The following is a 21,976-nucleotide window of genomic DNA, read 5'->3' on the forward strand; positions in this document are numbered from 1 at the left end:
TTTCACGCTTCGAAAGAATTCATTATTGTCATGACTGATTCACTATCGATCCATTGATGACACTCGTACTTTCAATGATTCGTATGTGATACCAAAGGAGAACTTTATGATCATATATATCCTAACGGCCTTTTCAATTGCATTCTATTCTCCTCTTAAATTGTGTAACACACTCATCATTCATACTTGTCTGGAGGTTTGGTGGTGGTCCATTTGGAGGAGCCACTCGATGAAGATTTCTTCTTCTTTTTCAAATATGTATCTTCTTTGGTGCTTCCAATCGTATCTTTCTTGTTGAGCTTTTTCAAAGTTTTAAGAGATCTCAAGACTTGACGCTCTTGTGTTTCTTTGGCTGTAAATTGTCGAATAATTCGGCTCATACTTTGAACAAGAGGATGCAAGAAGAGAGAAGACACATCATATCTTAATGATTTCAAACCTTTTCCTTTCAAATTGACAATATTACAAATTTCAATGTCAAAAGTGTCATCGGTAATCCATTCATACAAACGTAAAAAGGTCACGTTTTTCTCTTGAAATCGTTTCCTCATGTTCTGTGCGACATGTTTAGGCAAAAATCGACAAAGAGTATTGTAGAGCCATAGTGCTGTTTCTTCACTGGATGATTTCTTTAAATACTCAGAGATGGAGTAATCGAATACCTCTTCATTAATTAAACTAGATCTGAGTTTTTTCAAATCTCTGGTTGCATCTTCGATTAATTTTGCTGCCATTCCAATAGTTGGAATATGATTGTTGATGCATAACAGTTCTAAATCTCCATGATGATAATAGTCCAATAAAAAGGAATTCAACTCTTCTCCAGAAATCACATTACTGAAGGGTAAATGACCCTTGTTGAGATAGATGGTATGTTTAAGACTTGAAATAAAGTGATCCTCGTTAATGTAGTAATTGTCTTTGTTTCCACTAAGAGCTGCAAAGGAAGAAATTGAAGCATTACTTGTAATAAGATCTTTTTTCAAAAGCTCAGAGAGTGGCGAGGATGAACTACTTTCATTGCAAAATTTGGGCACCAATTTAGAGCATGGAAAATACAAATCATTTTGAACCTCGACATCGTGTCTGGATGCAAGAAAATAAGTCACAGCATAATTACTGAATATTTTCAAAACTTCTCTGTTAAAGTGTTTGTTTTGAGTTCTCATTTCTTCGTAGACCTTAGTCATGGATTCGCTAAAGTTGACATTAACAATGTATTTTCGACTCATAAACTGAGAAGCTCTCAATCTTGCAAAAAGTAGTGAAAATACCACTAGTACAATCTTGTCATACTCTCGTTCAGTAATGATATTATCATCGAGTTTTCTTGAAAACAAATCTGTCTGTATAAAGTGTGTAAATAAGAAATTAAATGGCTCTCTGTAATGGATATGTGCTGCCAATCCGCTCAGTTTCAAAGGTTGACACTTCTTATTTAAATAAAACGTTTGTCGTAAAAATTCGGTATTAAATCTCACATAGTGGCTCATTTGCTTTGTAACCTGGCTCATGATGGATGAGTTGATGGAAAAGAGAGGTCTTTCCAAGAGTCTAGTCAAAGCATCCTCAAAATATTCAAGAGCCTCTTTGCGGCAATCTTGATGGCTATTCAAACTAATGAGTATCTTCAGTAAGAAACTTGGCTTTAGGCCATTAGTTCCATTCAATGTGACCGGTTCTGACAATAAATATCTTCGCACTCTATTGTAATCTAGCCCATAAAGAATCACTCTTCCTTTTTGATCCACACCTCTTCTACCCACACGACCACAACACTGCTTGAACAAAGTCTTGTTAAGGTAAATGGATGCACCTCCCATCACCACAGTACTGCACGGTAAATGAACACCAAGAGCCAATGTTGAAGTACAAATGATGAGAGGAAGCTTTCTCTCACGGAACAAACGTTCGACTTCCATCTGATAAAACTCATCAATGCCTGAAAAGTGAGCTCCAATTCCAAGGTGAAGGGCTTTTAAATAATGATCTTGCAATTTCTGCTGCGATTCTAAAGTGTTTGAAAAGTTCTTGACCACTCGAAGAATGTCTCCTGATGGCTTTGAGTCTTCATCATCCCACAGAGATATTTCTCGTTCACACAAACTCCAAATGAGTGTATTGATTTGTTGCCTTGCAAAGATAAATAGGAGAGCTGGAAACATTTTCTTTGCTTTCATATGCATGATGAGAGTAATCATGTCTTCAATAATTTCTGAGGAATTTTTGTTCTCACTGCTACTGAAAATATACTCATTGCTAAAATGTTGAACGATGGATTGAAGAACGTGTCGATGATGATTTGCAGTAAGTTCCTCAAGCATTCTGTTGTATAATCTCTTGTATTCAATGTGATCTGACCAAGATATAATTTCAAGTTTGTTGTCCTTCAACAGAGAATGTCCAACATGACTCTCTACAAACTCTTTCATTTCTGGATGATGGATCAAAATAAAGTCTGAAAGTTGGAAACATTCATCGATCGTCATCATTCTGCATTGACTTACTTCCTTTTTTGATAAATTGTTGGGATTGAATAAGCCACAGGGATGTGAATGTGAAATTCGGTGATTGTTGAAAGAATAATATTCCAATGGAGCATATCTCTTATAGTCAGGTTCATAGATGAGTTGAATGTCTTCTCGATTTCTATGTTTGATCCATTCTTTAAACTTTTCTGCATTGCCAATAGTTGCTGAAAGGCCAATAATTGGGCAATCGAGTAATTGAATACAATGTTCATAATAATCTCCTTGATCATCCTGAGTGATACAATGTATTTCGTCTAAAACTAAATATTTGATATTCTTTCTCCAAGCTACAAGTTTCTCTGAGGCACTCATTAAATAAATTTCTAACATGGCAGGAGTGAGAATTAGAACTTGACAATTGAAAATATCAATTCTAACATTTGCAGTGGCCATTCCAACCACCACTTTTCCTAAAACTTTCTTCTCGTATCGACTCAGAACGTCACAATAAATTTGATTCACCAATGCTTTGTTTGGTACCACAAATGCAACCACACCTGTATCACTTTCTCTTAGAACTTTTTCAATGACATAGTGCACAATAAAGGTTTTACCGTTCGAGGTAGGAACGGATACGAGTACAGATCGATTATGATTCACATGATCGATCATTTCGTTTTGCCATTGATCTGGAACAAAGGTCAGATTTTCTCGAAGTTTTTTCATAATGATGGCCTTTCTCAACTCTTCGGAAAGACGTTCCTTCTGATCCTTCTTTTTCTCTTGATTGTATTGTTTTGATAAATCTTCAATGTGAGAGGAGAGAGTCTCAAGTATTTGGACATGTTGTTGATTGGTGAACAATTCAAGGGAGGGAGTCGTTGGTGGAATGAATTCAAAGTGCAAAAGGAAAAGATAATTAGGATCCACGACGTCTTTTGAAGTCTCTGCCAGAGGTTTCTTTTGTAGGATATCAGCAGTGTTCACAAATCCAAACATTCTCGCAACTGTGGCAAGGTGATCGATTTCTTTTCTAATCTCAGATTCGGTAAAGAGAAAGCTTAGAGTCTTCTCCAACCACTTTAGATAACTGTATATGAATCGAATCCAACTATTGACATGATAAAGTTTAAACAAGGCCTTTCGTTCATCCTCACGAGAGAGGACAATCCTTGAGGAGGCACCAGTGACTGTTTTCTGTAGGTATTTAGATTCTTCATCTTTTCTCTGTTTTGGAAGTTGTAGTTTGAAAGAATTCAACAATTGATGAATGAATTTCTTCAGTACATCAAAGGCATCCTCGTGTTCACCACTTTTTGATGATTTTTTAGAGGATTTGTTGTTGCTGCTCGTTCTGTGGTGGTTGTTTTTGCTATTACTACTGTTATTACTACTGGGTGAATTGCTAGTTCTGTGGTGGTTATTATTGCTATTACTGTTGTTGTTTGCATCTTTTTTGTTCATATTCAGGACCACGGGCAAGAGAAGATGAATTTCGTTATTGATCTGTTTCGATAATTCCACCATGGCCATTTTGGATGGAGATGTTTCTCGAGCAAACGCTTCAAGTTGTAATTTAAACTTTTCAAATTCGATACTTGGACTCATGGAGCGTTGTAAACTGTTGTTTGAAATGAGATTTCCGTGTGACTTTTGTTGTGAATGAAGTATGCATTTGATTTGTTCAGATGTCACAGAAGGCTCCTGTGAAATAATTTTGTGAGGATTAATGCGTTGGAAAGCTTTAGCCATGGTTTCCAGTTTCTCCTTTGATTTTTGAAGCACTACGTCATTGTTGAACTCAAGAGTGTGCGATGAATCATCAATCATTCTGTTCGAGTGGTAATGATAGATGTCCTTAAAGACTGACTTGGGTTTTCCTTCAGTTGTGATAACGTTGGAACTGTCAATCTTGCAATACTTGTTGATAAAAGGATGATTCACTTCGAGTATTGTTCCTCTATTGAAATCTTGTTCAAAGGTGTAGGCATACGTGGTGGAGGTTCTTTCACTAGGAATTGTTCCAATGTTGTGATCTAAAAAATTCACAGAATAGGGAATACTCTCAAATATGACATCAAGTTGTTTCTCGAATTTTGAAAGAAGAGAGCTTGGAAGGATTTGTTGTTTTAGCTTGTTCATCCATTCACCAAGAGTTACTGATGAATTCTGAGTCTCTTCCTTGATTATCAACAATGTCAACCAATGAGCTAATCTTCCATCCAAGAAATCATACGAGTCTAAAATTATAATTCCATGATAATAATACAGAATAGAAAAGCAATAATTGTACACTTCTTGAATACATTCATTGAGCTCAGGTACAGTTTCGTTCAGCTCAAGATGCCGTTGGTGAATTGATAAATGTTCCTGTAATAGCAACGTGGCAATTAATGATACACAATAGAATAAAGTCCTTCCACTACCGTTTCGTGTTAAATGCAAAACAATACTCCATGTTACAAGATCTAGTCTTCTGTTTACAAGATGTCCTTCTTGATCCGATTGGATCAAATCTTTGAGAAGAGAGAGCTGTGTAGAGGTTGTCCACTTCTTAACGAATACTTCTCGTGTAAACAAGAGTGCATATTGAGAAACGAGTGTTTCTAATGTGTTGGCGGAGCGTGGAATGTCTCTACCTTGTAAAAAGTTACCGAAGATTGATTTTTCATTTTCCTCCATTTCAGTTATGACTGGAAGTTGGAGACAGAAAATGTTGTAAAAATTGAACAAAAGGGACGACTTGCAAGAGATGATACTGTTCGGCTTGTGCTTGGTTACAAAATCCTTCCACTCGTTTCCAATAGTCGATGGATTTCCTCCAAAAAAACCTCTAAAGACATGACATGTAATATCCTTGCAGTGATGTTGAATATGCTGAAGCAGGAGTTGACGAGCGACCAACCAGCTTGCAATTTCTTGGTCATTTTGTTCCACTATAACAGCACGATTATCTTCAAATTTAAACTTTTGAGGAATGACATCTAAAAAGCAAACCACGTCAAACACCGCAGAGCGAGAAAAAAGTAGATGTAACACTTTTTCACATAACCAAAAAAGATGCATCCATTGGCCTCCATGAACATGCCAGTCCAATCCATGAATGTTTTGGCCATTCTTATCGCAAGTGTTAATAGCCATATCTAGCAACGCGTCAATATCCAACAAGGTGTAATCACATACTCCTCCTTGATCCAAGATATCCATATATTGTTCAGAGAGATGTGAAAGTGAGCGCTTCAACCATAGACATGTCAACTCATTCATATCATCACATTTAGCAGACAAATCGTTATCATTTCGTAAGATGAAGGACGTGTAGCATAATTCTACATCCTGTTGGCTTGTGGTTGAATCATTCAGAACCAATGAGAGTTCAACTTTTAAGAATTCTAATCCTTTTGGAACATGTTTGGCCAAAAAATCATTCAAAAAGAAGGCATAAACAGCGTATGGTTTCAAATGGATGAATTCTCTCATGCGTTGAAGTGACACTTTTTCATGGTAGTTATCCTGTTCAACAACCAAGTCAATGATCTCTTCTTCTATTTTTTGGTATTCCTTGTCAACACATCCTGAAATGAAAGTGCAAAGAGGTTCTGTGTGTACAAACGAAGCATCACCACTTTCAGTCCAACCTTTAAGTCGAATATTAAGTCTCTTCAATGGAAAGTCGTCCTGCGACGGTAGAACATTGGAGAGCGTTTCTTCTTGATCGTCCTCCTCATGATCACTTTGATCTTTTTCATCTCCCATCCTGCTTGATGGTAAGAAGGCAAGAGAAAAAAAGATGATTTCCTCGTGATGATGTTCGATGATTACCGATGACAACCAAGTGTCATCTCTTTGAGCTATTCTTCTCCACATTCGGTTCAAAGGGATTGGAAGAAAGGCTTCATCATCATCACATTGCTCACCCTCCTTCACCAAAAAGAGGCCATTCCGAGGTGTTTGCTCGAGTGTGGTGGTTTCATACGAAATCATGTTGTTCTGCGTGATGGTGTTTTTTTTTGTTGGTTTGGGAATTCTGAATTTACAAACAAGTCTTTAATCTCTGACGAGATTCACTTTACTCGAGGATAGTACAAGATACGAGTCACATGGTTAACCCAAAGCATCCATCATCATTCGAATTTCGTGTAGATCTTGTTGAATCCGAACATACCTTGTGCACAAGGATGATCTCGCTGTCGAATGAATAATTGTGACTGCAAGAGAATTCCTATGCAAGAAAATCACGAATACATTCGGGTCAAAAAGTGGCACCTGGGGTCGCTGCTAAAAAGATGATCCATTCATCATCACCAGGGAGGAGCATCAGGTTTAAAATTAGATCGAATTATCGGAAGTACTGTCTATAATCAACATTCATTCCAATTACACCCATCAGCCATTCCAATGTCGCGAGCCCTTCCTTTAATGATTGGAGGTCACAGTATGAATTCTGAAATTGTGGCCTATTTGGCAGGAACCTTTGTCGTTCTTTACAACATTAAGAGGAGTAAGCAAGTGAAATATTTAGAGCACCCAACATCGAACAAACCCTTCAGTTGCATTGCATTTTCAAAGGATGGTCAATATTTAGCAGCCGGTGAGAGAGGCCCCAAACCATCCATTGCTGTTTGGGATTTGCATCAAATATTTTCTCCTTCTATTAACAACAAGGAGAACAACAATAATGACACGAATGTGACATTAGAAAAACCAAAAATCACTTTTGATGTGAAGAGTAAGGAAAAAGGTCACGAACAGGAGATTAAGCAAATTTGTTTTTCCAAAGATTCCAAAATGCTCATAAGTTCAATCGTTCGCCAAGATTTTCATTTTTTTTCTAAAATTAAAAAAAAATACTCAAAATCGGCCAACCGTTACAACAAGTTTTCCAACCCGATATTCAATTCTCTTTCATCCCGAAGATCCTCTCAAGAACAAACAACATTATATCATTCAAACTGCCATTCCAACTCTACATCTCTACTGTACAGTAGCTGTACCAAAACATATCGTGATGGACCTTGATCGATTAACGCAAAGCGAATCAGCATCCTCTTCCACATCATCATCATCATCATCACCGAATAACAACACCATTGGCTTTTCTTCTCCCAAAACCAAAGAAACTGACTCTCCCTCGGAGTTGAACCAATACGCAAAACAAAAGCTAAACGAATTGTACTTGTATTGGATCGGTCAGAAGGAATCACAAAACTTAATGTATCAATATACCGAGTCATTCAGCAATGCAATACTTTCCTCACCACCACCACCCCTTGAAAATCATAATGCAAGTATTAGGGATGAATTAAGTGTTTCACCGAGTTCATCTCCAACCACTAATGGCCGTACCATTGAGCGGAACACTAATTCCACTCCGAATCACACAATCATTGGTGGCTACGAACAACATTCCCTAAGAAGGAATCCCATCATGCACATGAGCATGGAGGAGTTGGCACATCATCCTTCAAGCATTTCACTGTCCGATATGAAATCACCTTCATCATCTTCTCACAATGCTGAACTGCTTTCCTCCCAGAGACAAAATCTCAATTCCAGTCTCCATGATCGACACTTGTCATTGTTGACAGGAGATCGAGTATCTCTCAAAAGCAACCCAATCCACTCCCCTCCTCATCCTCAGCACCAACAACAACGATCACCACACTCTCCCAAAATATTCTCCTCCTCACCTAGATCCTCACCGACATCATCCCCATCTTCCTCAAAATCTTCATCCGCTCAAGTACTTGTGGATGAAGTGGACTTTTCAGTCTCTTCCATTCAACACAAGCTTTCCACACATGAAAATCACCACCATCACTCTACACATCCTCATCCTGCTTCCCCAACTTTGAATAATGCTGAACCATTTACTACCACGCTTCATGATCCTTACGGAAATGTTGTGTCAATCTCGAACTCACTCCAACATATTACTCCTCACTCATACCATCCAACGTCAGCTGTCTCTTCAGCATCCACTTCCTGTTCAACACCTCCAAAATCACCTCTTCAGTCACCAACAAGATCTCAAAAATCAGCTTGCCATTTAGAAATGGAACCTCTTCTCCAATCTTCTACTACACGCAGAAGGCTTAATTTTTCTGATGAGCTCGAGTTAGGAAACTCAGACCCAAGCACTCATAAAACCGGTCTCCTTCAAAGAAAACTTCAGGAATTACAAAATGTTGCCAGTAATTATGAAAGTCAAAAAAAGAAGATGAAAATGTCGGTGGACGAAGCTTCTTTTTCTCAAATTCCAAGATTTTACTTCCCCAATGAAAAGTCACAAACTAGTGAAAAGATGAAACAGGACATTTACAAGATTAAGAATTTCTTTTTAGGCTATCCTTCAGGTGTTGCCATAGAACAGTTTGGAAAGATTGTGACTGACATTTGTGAAATGCCGTCGTTTTTCAAAAGCCATATTTTCATGAGAATTGACGAGCTTGGAACTGGCTCAATAACGTGTGAAATGTTTGAGGATTACTATAGAAAGCATTTACAATTTGACAATGAAAGTTACAGATACTTTAATGTCATCAAACAACAGAAAAATGATTTCATAGTCCCTCAAGATTTCGAGATTATCATGAGAGAACTATTGACAGTTCATCCAGGATTGAGATTTTTAGAATCAACCCCTGAATTTCAAGACAAGTACATGGAAACAGTCATTATTCGTATTTTCTATACGCTAAATAGATCCGTGAATGGAAGAATTTCATTGAGGGAGCTCAAGAATAGCCCTCTTGTTGATGTTTTCAAACTATTGGATCGAGAGCAAGATACCAACAACGAAATTAACTTTTTTGCATATGAACATTTCTATGTCCTCTATTGTAAATTTTGGGAATTGGACACGGATAGAGATGGAATGCTGTCAAAAGAAGACCTTATGGCTTATGGCGATGGTTGCCTTACAGAGTTTATTGTTGATCGCATCATGGGAGGCAATGGTAAAAAGCTTACCGGAAAATTTCCTGGCATGATGTCGTACGAAGACTTTATTTGGTTTTGTCTTTCAGAAGAAGACAAGACCACTCCTGTTGCACAAGAATACTGGTTCAGGTGTGTAGACATTGATGGTGACGGAGTACTAAGTCTTTACGAGCTGGAGCAAGTATTTGCAGAACAGAAGGAAAGAATCAAACAGTACGATCCGGAAATTTCGTTTGGAGATGTTCATTGCCAAATTATTGACATGTTAAAGCCGAAAAATCGAGACGCCATCACTCTTTCCGATATTAAGAAATCTAAAATGTCTCCCGTATTCTTTAACATATTGTTCAACTTAACCAAGTTCTTTGTGGTAGAACAAAAAGGGACTTTAGGATCTAATGGAACCAATATATGGGCTCAGTATGCAAAAGAAGAATATCAGAGATTGATTTCCGAAGATGAGGAGGAGCAACCAGTGGACATGGTTGACGAAGAAGACGAAATGGATAAGGACGATCTTGTTGACGAAAAAGAGGCCTGGGAAATGTAGTGTGTCACTGTCCTGACGACCTCTCGAGATTCATTTAAGAATAAAACGAGCTTCCTTATCTTAAACAGCTTTATTTCTTACTCTCAACTAGTTTAGAGCTTTGTTTACATATGGAACAAACCTCCAAAGAGTTGCACGATCTGTGACAACAATGGCCACATGGGAATACTGAAATATCACTTCCAACTCGTTCACTTAGGGGCAGTCGACATGAGAAGCATCTTGATGTTTTGCCAACCTTAATTTGAGCTCCCCAATGATAGCCACAATCCTCTGCAAATCTTGGAAGTATGGAATGAAAAGCATTGGTCTGATTGGGTGTCAACTTGAAGAAAGACGACACAAAAGGAAATGATTCTTCAGATGGGGCAAGGGGGCTAAAAAGTGAGCTTGGGGCATCCGTTTGGAAGGCAAACAGCGATCGTACCTGTGGAGAAATGCATTCTTCTTTCTCTGACCACATGTAACTATCAATAATCTCAATCATGTTATGTCTCAATTTGCTTTGTTCAGTTTCAGCTTTAGCCAACTCACATATTTTCGAATAGACAATAGGGTCCACGTTTTGCATACATGACGGCGATTCTATGAGTAAATCTTGAAGAATGTTGAGCGTGTGAATAGATCCCAAGCATTTGCACATTAAAAAGATGGCTTGTTCTTTTGTACAAATGGGCTGGCCATTACTGACACTGTCAATACTTTTCAATAAGCCAATCCAATTTTGAGTATTTTCTGCTCTATTTTCCATTAAAGAGATTAGTTCCTCCATGTTGTGGGATGGGTCGATCACTAATATGGTAATAAGATCTTCAATCTTGTTCAATTTTTCATACAGGTAGAAGAGGCATGATTTACATCGTTGCATATTTTTCCTAAGTGTGCATTCAATAAATGTACAATCTGAAAAACAATTTTGATGGTTGAGAGTTTCTTCAATCACAACTCTCACGATTGGTTCAAATTGTTCCTTTTCATAATGTGAAACCAATTCTGATATAAAGTATTCCATAAATTCTTGGTTAATGTGACTTGCGTGATTCAATTGATAAATAAGTGTTAAATAGTTGAGGTATTTGGTGACAACTTCGGGATTTGTATGACTTTGATGATGTGGTGAGGATGAATGGTCACTGTTAGAGGTAGTTGTTGTTGTTGTTGGGGCTAGTCCCATGGCTTGTTGTACATTCCAGACCTGAATCGATGGAAACATGGATGCACAAAAATCAATTCCACTCGGATGAATCTTTGTTAAATGGGAACAAAATCTCAAAGGTATGGAAGGTAAATCATTCTTAAATGATTCAATTTCTGAAAAAATTTCATCACGAACTTCTGAAGTATTCTTGGTTTTTAGTTGCTCTAATAAGCGAGTAATTTTGTTTCGTTCTTCTAAAAGATATCCATGTTCTTCCTCTATTTTGAGAATCGTGTTCACACAATCTAAAAGCTTGTGGTTATTACAAAGAATGCAACATTGAGGCATGTCTAAAAATTCATGGAGTGCTGAGAGGAGATGGCTAATATAATCCACATTGAGGGAGTTCTTAGAATTAAAAAGATGTTCAAATCTAAAATTGATTAACTTGGAAAGTTGAAGTTGTTGGTTCACGTCAAGTTCCTTTGTGACAAGCTCAGAAATAATGCAATAATCATGTTTTTCATGCTTTTCCTTTTCAATGAATTTGACAAAATCATCAAACCACAAAGCTAATTTTGTTAGAAATTCAGGGCACCATAGGCCATCTCCATTAGAGAGAAAGTTGGAAAGCTGTTCGAACAAATTATCTGTGGGTTTCACAATGTTCTCGAAGAAATATATTCTTTTTTCTTCAATAGCAAGTGCTCGTTTTTGTTTCAACTCATTAGCAATCCTTTCTTGCTCCTTTCGTTTTGCTTCTTCCTCTTCTTGTTTTCTTTTTTGTTCTTGCTCCTTTTGAATTCTTTCATATTTTAGAGGTTGCAATTCTTGTTGTTTTTGAATTTCAATTTGACGTTGCTTTTCGATTTCTAACTTTCTTTGATTTTCTCTCTCTAATTCCAATTGTTGTTCAATTTCTTGCTTTCTTTGTATTTCCAATTGCCGTTTTAATTCTACTTCTTCTTCCTCTTTCTTTGTTAATTCAGTCTCCTGTGTTGTTTGCAATTGATCTGAAATATGGACAATATTTACTTTTGAGTTGTGAGCGGAGTGGTCTTCTCCAAGCTTTGCATCTGCATCCATTTGCTTGGTGTCTTCTTCAACAATTCCAGGTTGTTCATTCTGTTGTACTTGGTCAACCACACAAGTAGGTGTTTCTTCGTTTGATGATGTCTCTTTCGTCATGTCTACATGTGAAGTTTCTTCAGTTGACTTTTCGGTAGGAGAATCTACATCTATTTGCTGAACATGTTCATTTTCTGCTTGTACAGACACACTGGCTGCATGTGTCTCCATTGGAGTATGAGAGGTTTGAGACCTATTTTCAGGACTGTGCACCGTCTCCTCGACTGCAACTTTTGAATCTTTCTCCTCAGAAATTAATTGCATATTAGCAGTTTCATCATTGATAACTTCACTTGATGTTTCCTTACTGTCCGTGTTGCGATCAAAACTTTTTGAGACAGTTTCTGAAGATTCTGAGCAAAGAGGTTTTTCTCCCTGAATCTCTGCAAGTGGTGATGGTTCTACAAAGCTTGATGTCATGGTATCCTCAGTGCCTTCTCCCTCTTCGTCGTCATCGCTTCCAAATGAGCCAGATTTGTCGATTGAAGAAAGCTCATCCGACACTTGTGAGAGTTGGTCAAAGTCTTTGGATTTTGATCTTTTTTTGGATGTTCTCTTCTTGGGAGCACTTTCCACGAGCACAGTTGAGCTAGCTTCAGAAGATTCATCAAAACTGATGAGTCTCTCTGGCTTCTTTTTCTTCTTTTTAACTTTTTTTGGCTGAACCAATATTGGTGCGAGCCAATCTCTTTCAGCCTGATGGCTTGTTTGTGAAATGTTGATAGTAGTAGCATTGGCTGTAGCTATTGGTGGAGTGGTGATTGAAATTAATTTTGGAGTACTAGTTACAGAACTCGAATCCTTGTTTTCGTCATTAGAAATGCTTGGTGAGGATGTTTTGGTTGTTTGCTGTTGTGAAAGGTTGATGTCCTTATTGGAATCTTGTCTAGGCAATATTTTGGCTGCATTTTTCATCATTTCACTTGTGAGATCTGCAAATTTGTCTTTTAGGTTTGAAGTTCCGGGGAGAGAAAAACTAAACGTAGAGGACTTAGTGGATGTTTGATTTGTAGCTGCATTGGTAGTTTTAACGTCATCAAAATCTAAAAGCTTACCCTCCTTAGGAGATGATGTGCTTGCTGTTGAGGATGTATCTGAGAGTAAGGAAGAATGTGGAGATCTGCTACTAAGAAACGAAGAAGGCGTAGCAGGTGAAGATGATAATTGAGAGGTTGTGGTTATTGAGGTTTTGGATGGGATGGCTTGTGGTTGGGAAAGATTTGGCATAATATTCACAGATGGCGATGCTGAAATTGCAACAGGTTCTCCTTTTTTCAAAAGTCCACCCAATAAAGGTATTGGAGGCGTGGAAGAGGACAAAGAAGACACTCCTTCTTTCTTTTGAGGTGATTGAGGATTTGATGAATTTGGTCCAGTGATGACACTATTCGTCGCTAATGCTACTTTTGAACGAGGCCTTGTTTGATCAATGAAGAAGGCCTTCTCATTTTCCGGTAGCTCAATGTCCAATCGACTTACAATTGGAATATCATTATTCACTTGATGAACGAGAAAGAGAGTAAACCCAAAACTGAATGCCGATTTGATGAAACCAATATTGTGACGGACATCCAAAATTTTAAGTTTCACAATGTCCAATATTGCAACTGATTCTTCATTATAAGAGGCCAAGAATGGACCAATTGGAAGCAAATAGGTAAATTTCAAATCTTTGAGCTGCGAAACAGAGGTAAATTTGAGAGTTGACAAAACTTTGCATGTTGTAATGTCGGAGCACCAAATACGACGACCAGGTCTCGCTGAGTATGCGTATTGAATAAATTGTTCTTGTGTGGTGCTTGGTGATCCAGAGTTTTCGTCCTTCTTTTTTGGAGCATACTGAAAACAAGCTCCAAATTGGCCATCTCTTGGTTTTGTACCAATTCCCTTATATTGTTGTGCAGCGAGATTGACATCGATGGATCGTTTCGTTGACGAGACCAGTAAATGGTCTCCAAAACAAGCCATTTGAACAATGGATGCTCCTTCTTCTTTTAACACTTGTGAAGTATTTCCGATCGAGAGAAGAGATTTTTTTTGATTTTTAAACTCCAACACGAGACCAGATGAGTCTCCTGTGAAAATTCTACCAAAGTCATTGGACCAAACAATGGATGTAATTTCCGATTTGTGTTGATTGTGAGCATTCAGAGGACGTGCAACTTTGGGAATAAAAACATTCATGCCAGTATTTGGAATTTGTTGAGCATGTAATTCCACTTCCAATATATAAACCATCAAAGTTGAATCAACCACTCCAATAAATAATTTTCGTTTTGTTTGGTCTCCGCCCATGGTAGGAATGAGACATGGAGTGAGTGCTAATTTTGTAATTGATACAGGTGTATTCAGTCGTTTTTGTGAAATTTCACCATAGGAAATGGTTAGTTTCAATTCAAGACTAAACCGATCATGAAGATAAATATTTCCATGTTCACTTCCGAAACCTAAAATTGCTTCATTAAAGGAACAACAGGTCCGCCGTATGGAGGCAATGTCGGAAGGGATCTGAATATTTCCAAACAAATTTGTTTCAAATTGAATCGAGGGTGTAGAAAAAACATGTTGGCTTGCTGAGGAAGCTGTTGTTGCTGTTTGGTTGTTGTTGTTGTTATTCACGCTCCCTTCATCATTCTCTTCCAAAGAACTCATTTTTTTGAAAAGAACAAAAGATTTTTACGAGAGTTTTATTGTCCAATAGCTTTTGTGTCAATCACATCATTATATTATATTTGACCAGTCGTATTTTGAGTGACGAGAGAACATTGTTCTTTGTTCTGCTGGCAAAACAGAAATAATTCCACAAGAACACAGGTCCATTAAAATGAGCACCCTCCTAATTTGGAATGCCTCAACTGCGCGCCATCTCTGAACGGTTTTTCAGTTGTAAATTATAAACCCGAAAAAATAAGGCAAAAGAACCAGCTGGAGGTAGCCTTCACTTTCTCCCGAACAACAGCAAGCAGATTCTTAAATTCTTATTGCTTGCCAAAATATTTATATTTCAATATTTCAACATCCGACCTTCTCAAAAACACTCACCAAGATGACAGAAGCTGAGGAAGAAATTCATCAAAAAATTGAGCGACTTTGTCTTCAAGCAACGGAAGCCATCGCAGCCAACAATCTAAAATCTGCTTTTGATTTTGTAACACAAGCAAAACAAACATTACCTTCGAATTCTTGGTCGAATGAATCCTTCTATGAACAAGCTCTCAGCGTGAATTTACTGTATGCTGAGTGCGAGTATGTGTCCGGAAATCATTCATCAGCAGTGGAAGTGTATCAGAATATATTGCCGAATATTGTAGATTCAGTGGATCGACTGAAAGTCCGATTTCTTCTTCTCAAATCAGCATCTGCATCATCAAAATATGAAACAATGTACGATGAATTTGTGGACCTTTTGGCGTCAAACCCATCCACTCATTGTCTTGTCGCTAATGGTGATTCTTTCACAGAGAAGTGGATTGAATCTGCAACAAATCAAATCAAAGATGTCCTTCAAAACTTTGCTGATATGAGCGAAATTTTGGAAATGAAAGAATGTGCAGATGAAGAGGCAATTGCATTTGCAAGATGTATTCTCGAATGCGTACAAGGAGTATATATCGGAAAGAATTCAAACAAAATCTTTCTGTTTGTAACTCCCTTACTCTTATTTAAAACCATGATAGAAGATGGCCTCTATGCCGATCTCACACACACGATTCTCGTTTCTTTAGGGTACGTGTTTTTTGGATTGTCAAACAATATGTATTTTTACATTTTTGGTTGTATTACAATTTTTCTTTCTTTACATTAATTGGATTCTCACTCACAAATCCATTATTATTATATAATAACATCATGTGCATATTAAACAGATGGCAGTTGGCATATTTGGATGAACCCAAGCTTGGATGTGACTTGGCTCAAGTGGGTATAAAATTAGCACTTGAGAACCACTCGACAGAACCAAATTATGCCCTCACTAAATTCTATGAAATTTGTATTACTGCGTGTAAAGATGGCCTGCAGGAGGTATTTCGAATTTCAGAAGAGGCTTTTCGAGCATCCGAACAAATTGAGGAAATTTCTTGGGGAGCACAGAGCGGAACATGGTTAGCCCTTTCTTGTATTTTACTTGGTTTGGATAGAGATACAACTTTTAACTATTTGGAAGAGATCAAAACTTTCAATAGAAAGTATTCAAAAGAATTTGAGAGTGATTTGGTCACATGTCTAGAGCACATTCCACATATTTTATATGGAGAAGTGGAATCATTTTCTCCTTCTTTCTTACTCGAAGGAATTGAAGAAACCACTTATTCAAGACTGATCATTTACTTTACAAAGGCCTTAATACATTTTGTCAAAGATGAACTACAAGAGGCAGCAGAGCAAATTCATGAAGCTGATGATGTCATTGATGATGCATTTGGCACGCCGTTTTATTTACTTTACAAATGGTTTTCAGTAGTCATATTAACATCATTTTACGAAAAATACGATGATATTTCAGCAACAAAAGGCAATCAAAAGAAATCAAAACTCTCCATCATGGAAGTCATGCTTGGTCCAAATGCTAAAGCACCAAAAACAATGAAAGAAAAAACATTGGAGAGAATTTTTGAGCATGAAAAGGATGTTGTAGATCTGTATACCAAGTATCCGATTTTCATGGAGGCTGCCATGGGGTTGACCTCAGCCGAGATTGCAAAGTTAAATGGAGTTGATTCACTTCAAGTCATTCAGCTGTATACATCAGCCTCTGAAATTGCTCAACGTCAAAATCTTTACTTTTATACTGCTCTTATTCAAACAAGACTCGTCGATTTTTGTTTAACGCACCAGACGGATTCTAGGATTTTACGAAACTATTTTGAGGATGCCCTTAAATCATGGAATTATTGTGGCGCTAGTTTGATGGTACACAAGCTTTCAGAACAATATCATCATGTATTTTCGCAACAACACTCAGACAATGCTCACTCATTACATCCTCAAGATTCTTTTATGAATTTCATACCACCTGGTTCGATAGAGTTGTCCAAAGTGTTTTCCCATCAAACCACTCATTTACTCGACTTTACCAATGCCGATAGAGTATGCGTCATTTTAAAGGAGCCCAACTCGTCAGACTTTAAGCTAGTATGTGAAAAAGAACGAAACAACGAGACTGAGATTTTCGAGGATTTATTGCTTACGGATGCAAGTTTTAAACTTTGTGTCACAGCAGCCAAACTTGCCATCAAATCACGAAATGCACTCACAATATCCAATATGCAAGGATATGAGCTTACATTGAATCAGTTAGCATCTTCATGCGAGTATCTACAACAAAACGAGGTTGTGAAAGAGCTTATGGTTATTCCTCTTAGTTGTGACACGTTTGTGCGAGGTGCCATAATGCTAGAGGCCTCCACTGGAGGAACGTTCACAAAAGCCTTAACACGAAGTACCAAATTGATGTTAGACATGCTCATGGATGGCTTGTCAAAACAGGCAGATCAACTTAAATCGTTGTTTAAATTCATTCCGACAAACAGCTTAACTCAAATAGGAAAAGATTTTAGATCGCTTGAACTTGGAGATTCATCTGTGAAACGTTCTACAGTGATTTGTCTGGAAGTACGAAATTTTGCTGACCTCACAGAATCATTATCGGTGGCTGAAAGTTTATCATTTATTAATTCATTCATTGGAGAGCTCACACCTGTTGTGGAGAATCATGGAGGATTCGTGGAACGATCCCATCACGGCAAACATGTCCTCGTTTTTCCAGATTCTCCGAAAAAAGCGCTACTAGCTGTCCTTGAGATTGTCAAGGTCATTCGCCAATTCAATAAGGACTTTTCTGTGGGAAACGGAAGGAAAGTACCAATATCTGTTGGAATAGGAATTCATATAGGATCTTGTGTGTTTGGACTTGTTGGAACAGCACTCAGGTTTGGTACCACCCTATTTTCTGAGGCTGTTTCTAAGTGCTCTCACATTTCTAAAGTTTCAAACACACTTGGTATCCTCGTGTGTGCCACAAAGGACTTGGTCGATGCTTGCAATTTGGCAGAAGTTCATCTTCAATCACGAAAACTAGGAAAGTTTTTATTGAAAAATAAGAAAAACAATCCTGTATCACTGTACGAGCTGTATACCACAGACTGGATCGAATACAGCTCAGAAACCTCAAAGCAAGTGATGAAACAACTTGATGAATGTGTGGATTTGTTTGCCAAGAAAAACTTTGATAAGGTGATATCTATCACACAATCTTTGGAAAAAACTGTTAAGGACAAATTTGACAGCTCTCAACCATTCATTCTAGGAAGTGTCCCACATATCAAACTCCTTCAAATCTATAGAGACCAATGTGCAATGTTAAAAACAAAACATTCGTCTCCGTCTCGCGATTGGGCAGGAGAAATTGCTTTGGATCATAGTGGTCAACCTAAAATAGAACTCGAGCATGCAACAGTATCCACTCCAAAGACAAATGAGATAAATGAAGAATACGAAAGGAAATTACGAAGCTTACAAAGTCAGCTGGAGCAAGTCAAGATGGAAAATGAGAATTTACGGTCGAACATGAACTCTGAATCGGGTATGGGATGTTTTTGTGTTCCAAGCAAAAAGAAGGTACACCCTTCAACAGCAAAAGACCAAGAATAAAGTATTATTTTCTGACTGATTCTTTTTCGAGCTGACCAAGTAATTTGTCCCACAACAAAAATTGCTTTGAAATTGCTAAAATCTGTTGGCATGCAAAAGGTAAAATGTCAAGCACTTGTCAAAAATTCATCTTTTCATAACTTACCAAATCATTATATGCACAAAGCTTCTGTTGAATAATCAAAGCTTGCTGAGAGGAAGAGGCATCGACGTTGTCCATTTCAATTTGGAACGATTTCAACTCGTTCAGCTTAGTACAGAGATTTGTCAATTGATCTCGATCGTTTAAAGTATCCAACAATGGTAAAAGACGATCCAGCTCTTCGAATGACTTTGATAAATGGTCGATCATCTCACTTTGATTTTCAATGTACCTCCATTGTGCTTCTCTCTTCAAAAGGTCGAGGGATTTTTCATCATCAACTTCAAAGGCATCGTCGTCCACAGCCGAAATTGCATGATCCAGACTGTATTCAACATCAGAATGTGCTGTTCTTTTTTGCTTGAAATCACTCAAAAAATATTCATATTCCTGCAAATTGCACTTTTGCATTTTGTTCAGAAATTCCTTCAACAGAGGTGTTTCTATAGAGTTGTATGACTCAAACAAATTTCTTAATCGTTTTAAAAGGCTTCCTTTAGAGAGAAGAGAATTATTTCGGGAACTTTTCACTGATCTGGTGAATGTAGAAGAGGATGATGTATTTGAAAATTCATGGTCATCCTCTTCTTCATCATGATTCGGTATTTCAATAGGAAGGCACTTGGCTGTAAAAGAGTCCGATGTTTTGATTGTATTCCTGAACGGTCTTCTCGCATAGGGAAGAATAAAATTAGATGCTTCCCATTGCAACATTTCCAAAGGGAATAGCCTACACTCCAATTCTTGGCATCTCTTCTCGAGTCGTTCGATCATTTGTTTTTTCTCATTTCCGAGAGAATTGAAGGATTGTTGTTGTTGAGACATTTTTTCAATTTCAACCAATTTATTATTCATATTGGAAAGAAATCATGCATGACTTTCAATGCTACATGTTTAAGGATGATTAAGAATTCTGAGAGTTTTTCCTGCACTGCTTTATTTGGCCAAACAACAAGAATGTTGAGGTCATGAGAAACTTTGAATAACTAGTGTCTTGACCACAACATTTTCCAAGTAGCAGGCTGAAATGAATTGTTCGAGTGGGTTTAGCTGCAATTTGGTTGTCGATGTTGGATGTAAAACAAACTTGGAGAATCCAAAAACAATTTGGAGAATTCAAAGACCCATTTCCGGAAACGAACAAAAAAAATGCCCAAAAACAAGAAGGGATATTCTTTCAAGAATAAGAGTGTTCATGAATTTGATTCCATACAGGGAATTTTATTTACATGTAATAGTTCGAGGCAGAGAGAAGCAGTGCAAGAAGCGATCGGATTGCTTGAACAGGTACGATGATGATGATATATTTATTGAAGTATAATGATCTTTATCGGAATGAATTAAATTATATGATTGTTAATTATTATGATGATGGGTCATGATGATTCTGCGATATATTATGATATATTATGAAAAATACCATGTTATTCAAAATTTTTGCCAAGTTTGGAGAAAAAATTGTGGAGAATGATACATTACTTTCCGATATTATGGAAGTCATTGAAAAAGAAAAAACAAAACAACAAAATGCAACAAAGAAGAGACAAAATAGAATTAATCAAAAATCGAAAAAAGAAAAATTAGATGCAAAGAACGTGAGCGAATTGGGCAATGAAGAAATGACATCAGAGTCTGTCACTCCATCCATTCAACAACCAGCAGAAAGCGTTACAGTTGAAAAAATTGATAATTCTGGCTTTGAAAAAGCAACTGAATCTTTAACAGAGAATGCTACAAGTTCAAATCATCCAACAACACAAGTTCCAAGCGCACAAGTCGATTCAATTTTGGCAGGCACTACCACTGAACAAAATTCACAAAAAGATTCAACAAACACTCAACATACACAAACAAGGCTTACAACATGGCAAGCTAAAGAACGACAAACGCCTTCTGAAGATATTGATTCGAAATTGCTGCCTTGTGATTTTTTGGAAGGCGAAGTTAAAATTGTTAAAGATGGTAAAAAAGATTTTGAGAGTTTGGAAACAGGAGTTGCAGGTCAAATATTTATTAGAATCAAAAATAGGAAAATATCGCCACTAGTTTTGTGCAAGAAAATGGCAAAGCATTTTGAAAAGGCGCATGCCAGAATGGAAGACATTTCTTCACGTTTTCTTTTCAAAATGTATCCAATTTTTGACATTTTTCCAGCCAATGAGAAGAATTTGACCAATAGATTTCAAAGTATGTATTTTAAATGTTTTCTGAAAAGGGTAATTATTACTTTCGGCATGATATTTGTTATTCGTTGGTTCCTCCATTTTTTTAAACAATACAGAATTACTTGATGATCACAAAGAAGAGCTCGACAAAAAGTTGAAATATATGGTTCAGTTTAAAGCACACCACAACAACTCTCTTCAAAAGAAGCTAGTTCTTGATACCATTGAGGAAAAAGTGAAACATTTCAGCGTGGCAGAGATCTATCATCCATCTGAGGAATTTTATGTTTTTTTAATTAAGGGCAAATGTTTATTAGGATATGCCACCGAGTGCGAATCTTATAATTTCAACATTAATTCCATGCGACTCGTCACTACACAAGAACAAGAATTGAAAGAGAGCCAAAGAATGGCCAGTAAGAGAAAACAAAACGAAGCGACGCAAGAAGCATCTCTAGAGATTGCTGACATGATTGAGGAAAATACCACCTATGCAGAATCATCGACAAGAGAGGATGAGATGGCCGACGACGTTGAAAATGCAACAACAACAACAACAGCAGAGGACGACAAGATGACTACAACAAACTCAGCAACAAGTGAGACTGAAAATCCAGTCGTGATTGAAATCGATGTAGAAGGTACCGACACTGTTGAAACTACGCAAGACAACAACACATTTCAACCCATTCCTTACAGCACCATCACGAAACGAATTTATTCCAAACGACGAAAGATTCAAAACCATCCTTCTGTTGAATTAGAGGACATTCAAGTGATTTAGACCGA

At 37.4% G+C, this 21,976-nt stretch overlaps 6 protein-coding genes across 6 annotated transcripts; 3 read left to right on the forward strand and 3 right to left on the reverse strand.

Annotated features, from left to right (window-relative positions):
• Window positions 1-176: 176 nt before the first annotated feature.
• On the reverse strand, window positions 177-6,455 carry FDP41_000036 (uncharacterized protein; the record flags this gene model as incomplete). Its single annotated transcript, XM_044706921.1, has 1 exon — window positions 177-6,455. One exon carries the CDS (start codon window positions 6,453-6,455, stop codon window positions 177-179), a length of 6,279 nt encoding a protein of 2,092 aa, XP_044569710.1.
• A 414-nt stretch (window positions 6,456-6,869) lies between these two features.
• FDP41_000037 (uncharacterized protein) lies at window positions 6,870-9,963 on the forward strand (the record flags this gene model as incomplete). Its single annotated transcript, XM_044707032.1, has 2 exons — window positions 6,870-7,200; window positions 7,388-9,963. 2 exons carry the CDS (start codon window positions 6,870-6,872, stop codon window positions 9,961-9,963), a joined length of 2,907 nt encoding a protein of 968 aa, XP_044569711.1.
• A 70-nt stretch (window positions 9,964-10,033) lies between these two features.
• Window positions 10,034-14,881, reverse strand: FDP41_000038 (uncharacterized protein; the record flags this gene model as incomplete). The annotated part of the gene is made up of 1 exon (XM_044707143.1): window positions 10,034-14,881. One exon carries the CDS (start codon window positions 14,879-14,881, stop codon window positions 10,034-10,036), a length of 4,848 nt encoding a protein of 1,615 aa, XP_044569712.1.
• A 394-nt stretch (window positions 14,882-15,275) lies between these two features.
• FDP41_000039 (uncharacterized protein) lies at window positions 15,276-18,880 on the forward strand (the record flags this gene model as incomplete). The annotated part of the gene is made up of 2 exons (XM_044707254.1): window positions 15,276-15,955; window positions 16,096-18,880. 2 exons carry the CDS (start codon window positions 15,276-15,278, stop codon window positions 18,878-18,880), a joined length of 3,465 nt encoding a protein of 1,154 aa, XP_044569713.1.
• Window positions 18,881-18,884: 4 nt separating this feature from the next.
• Window positions 18,885-19,847, reverse strand: FDP41_000040 (uncharacterized protein; the record flags this gene model as incomplete). Its single annotated transcript, XM_044707366.1, has 2 exons — window positions 18,885-18,962; window positions 19,026-19,847. 2 exons carry the CDS (start codon window positions 19,845-19,847, stop codon window positions 18,885-18,887), a joined length of 900 nt encoding a protein of 299 aa, XP_044569714.1.
• Window positions 19,848-20,171: 324 nt separating this feature from the next.
• FDP41_000041 (uncharacterized protein) lies at window positions 20,172-21,971 on the forward strand (the record flags this gene model as incomplete). The annotated part of the gene is made up of 3 exons (XM_044707477.1): window positions 20,172-20,309; window positions 20,468-21,209; window positions 21,304-21,971. 3 exons carry the CDS (start codon window positions 20,172-20,174, stop codon window positions 21,969-21,971), a joined length of 1,548 nt encoding a protein of 515 aa, XP_044569715.1.
• Between the last annotated feature and the right edge of the window lie 5 nt (window positions 21,972-21,976).

This window comes from Naegleria fowleri (assembly GCF_008403515.1).
Source record: "Naegleria fowleri strain ATCC 30894 chromosome Unknown tig1, whole genome shotgun sequence".
NCBI classification, from domain to species: domain Eukaryota; phylum Heterolobosea; class Eutetramitea; order Acrasida; family Naegleriidae; genus Naegleria; species Naegleria fowleri.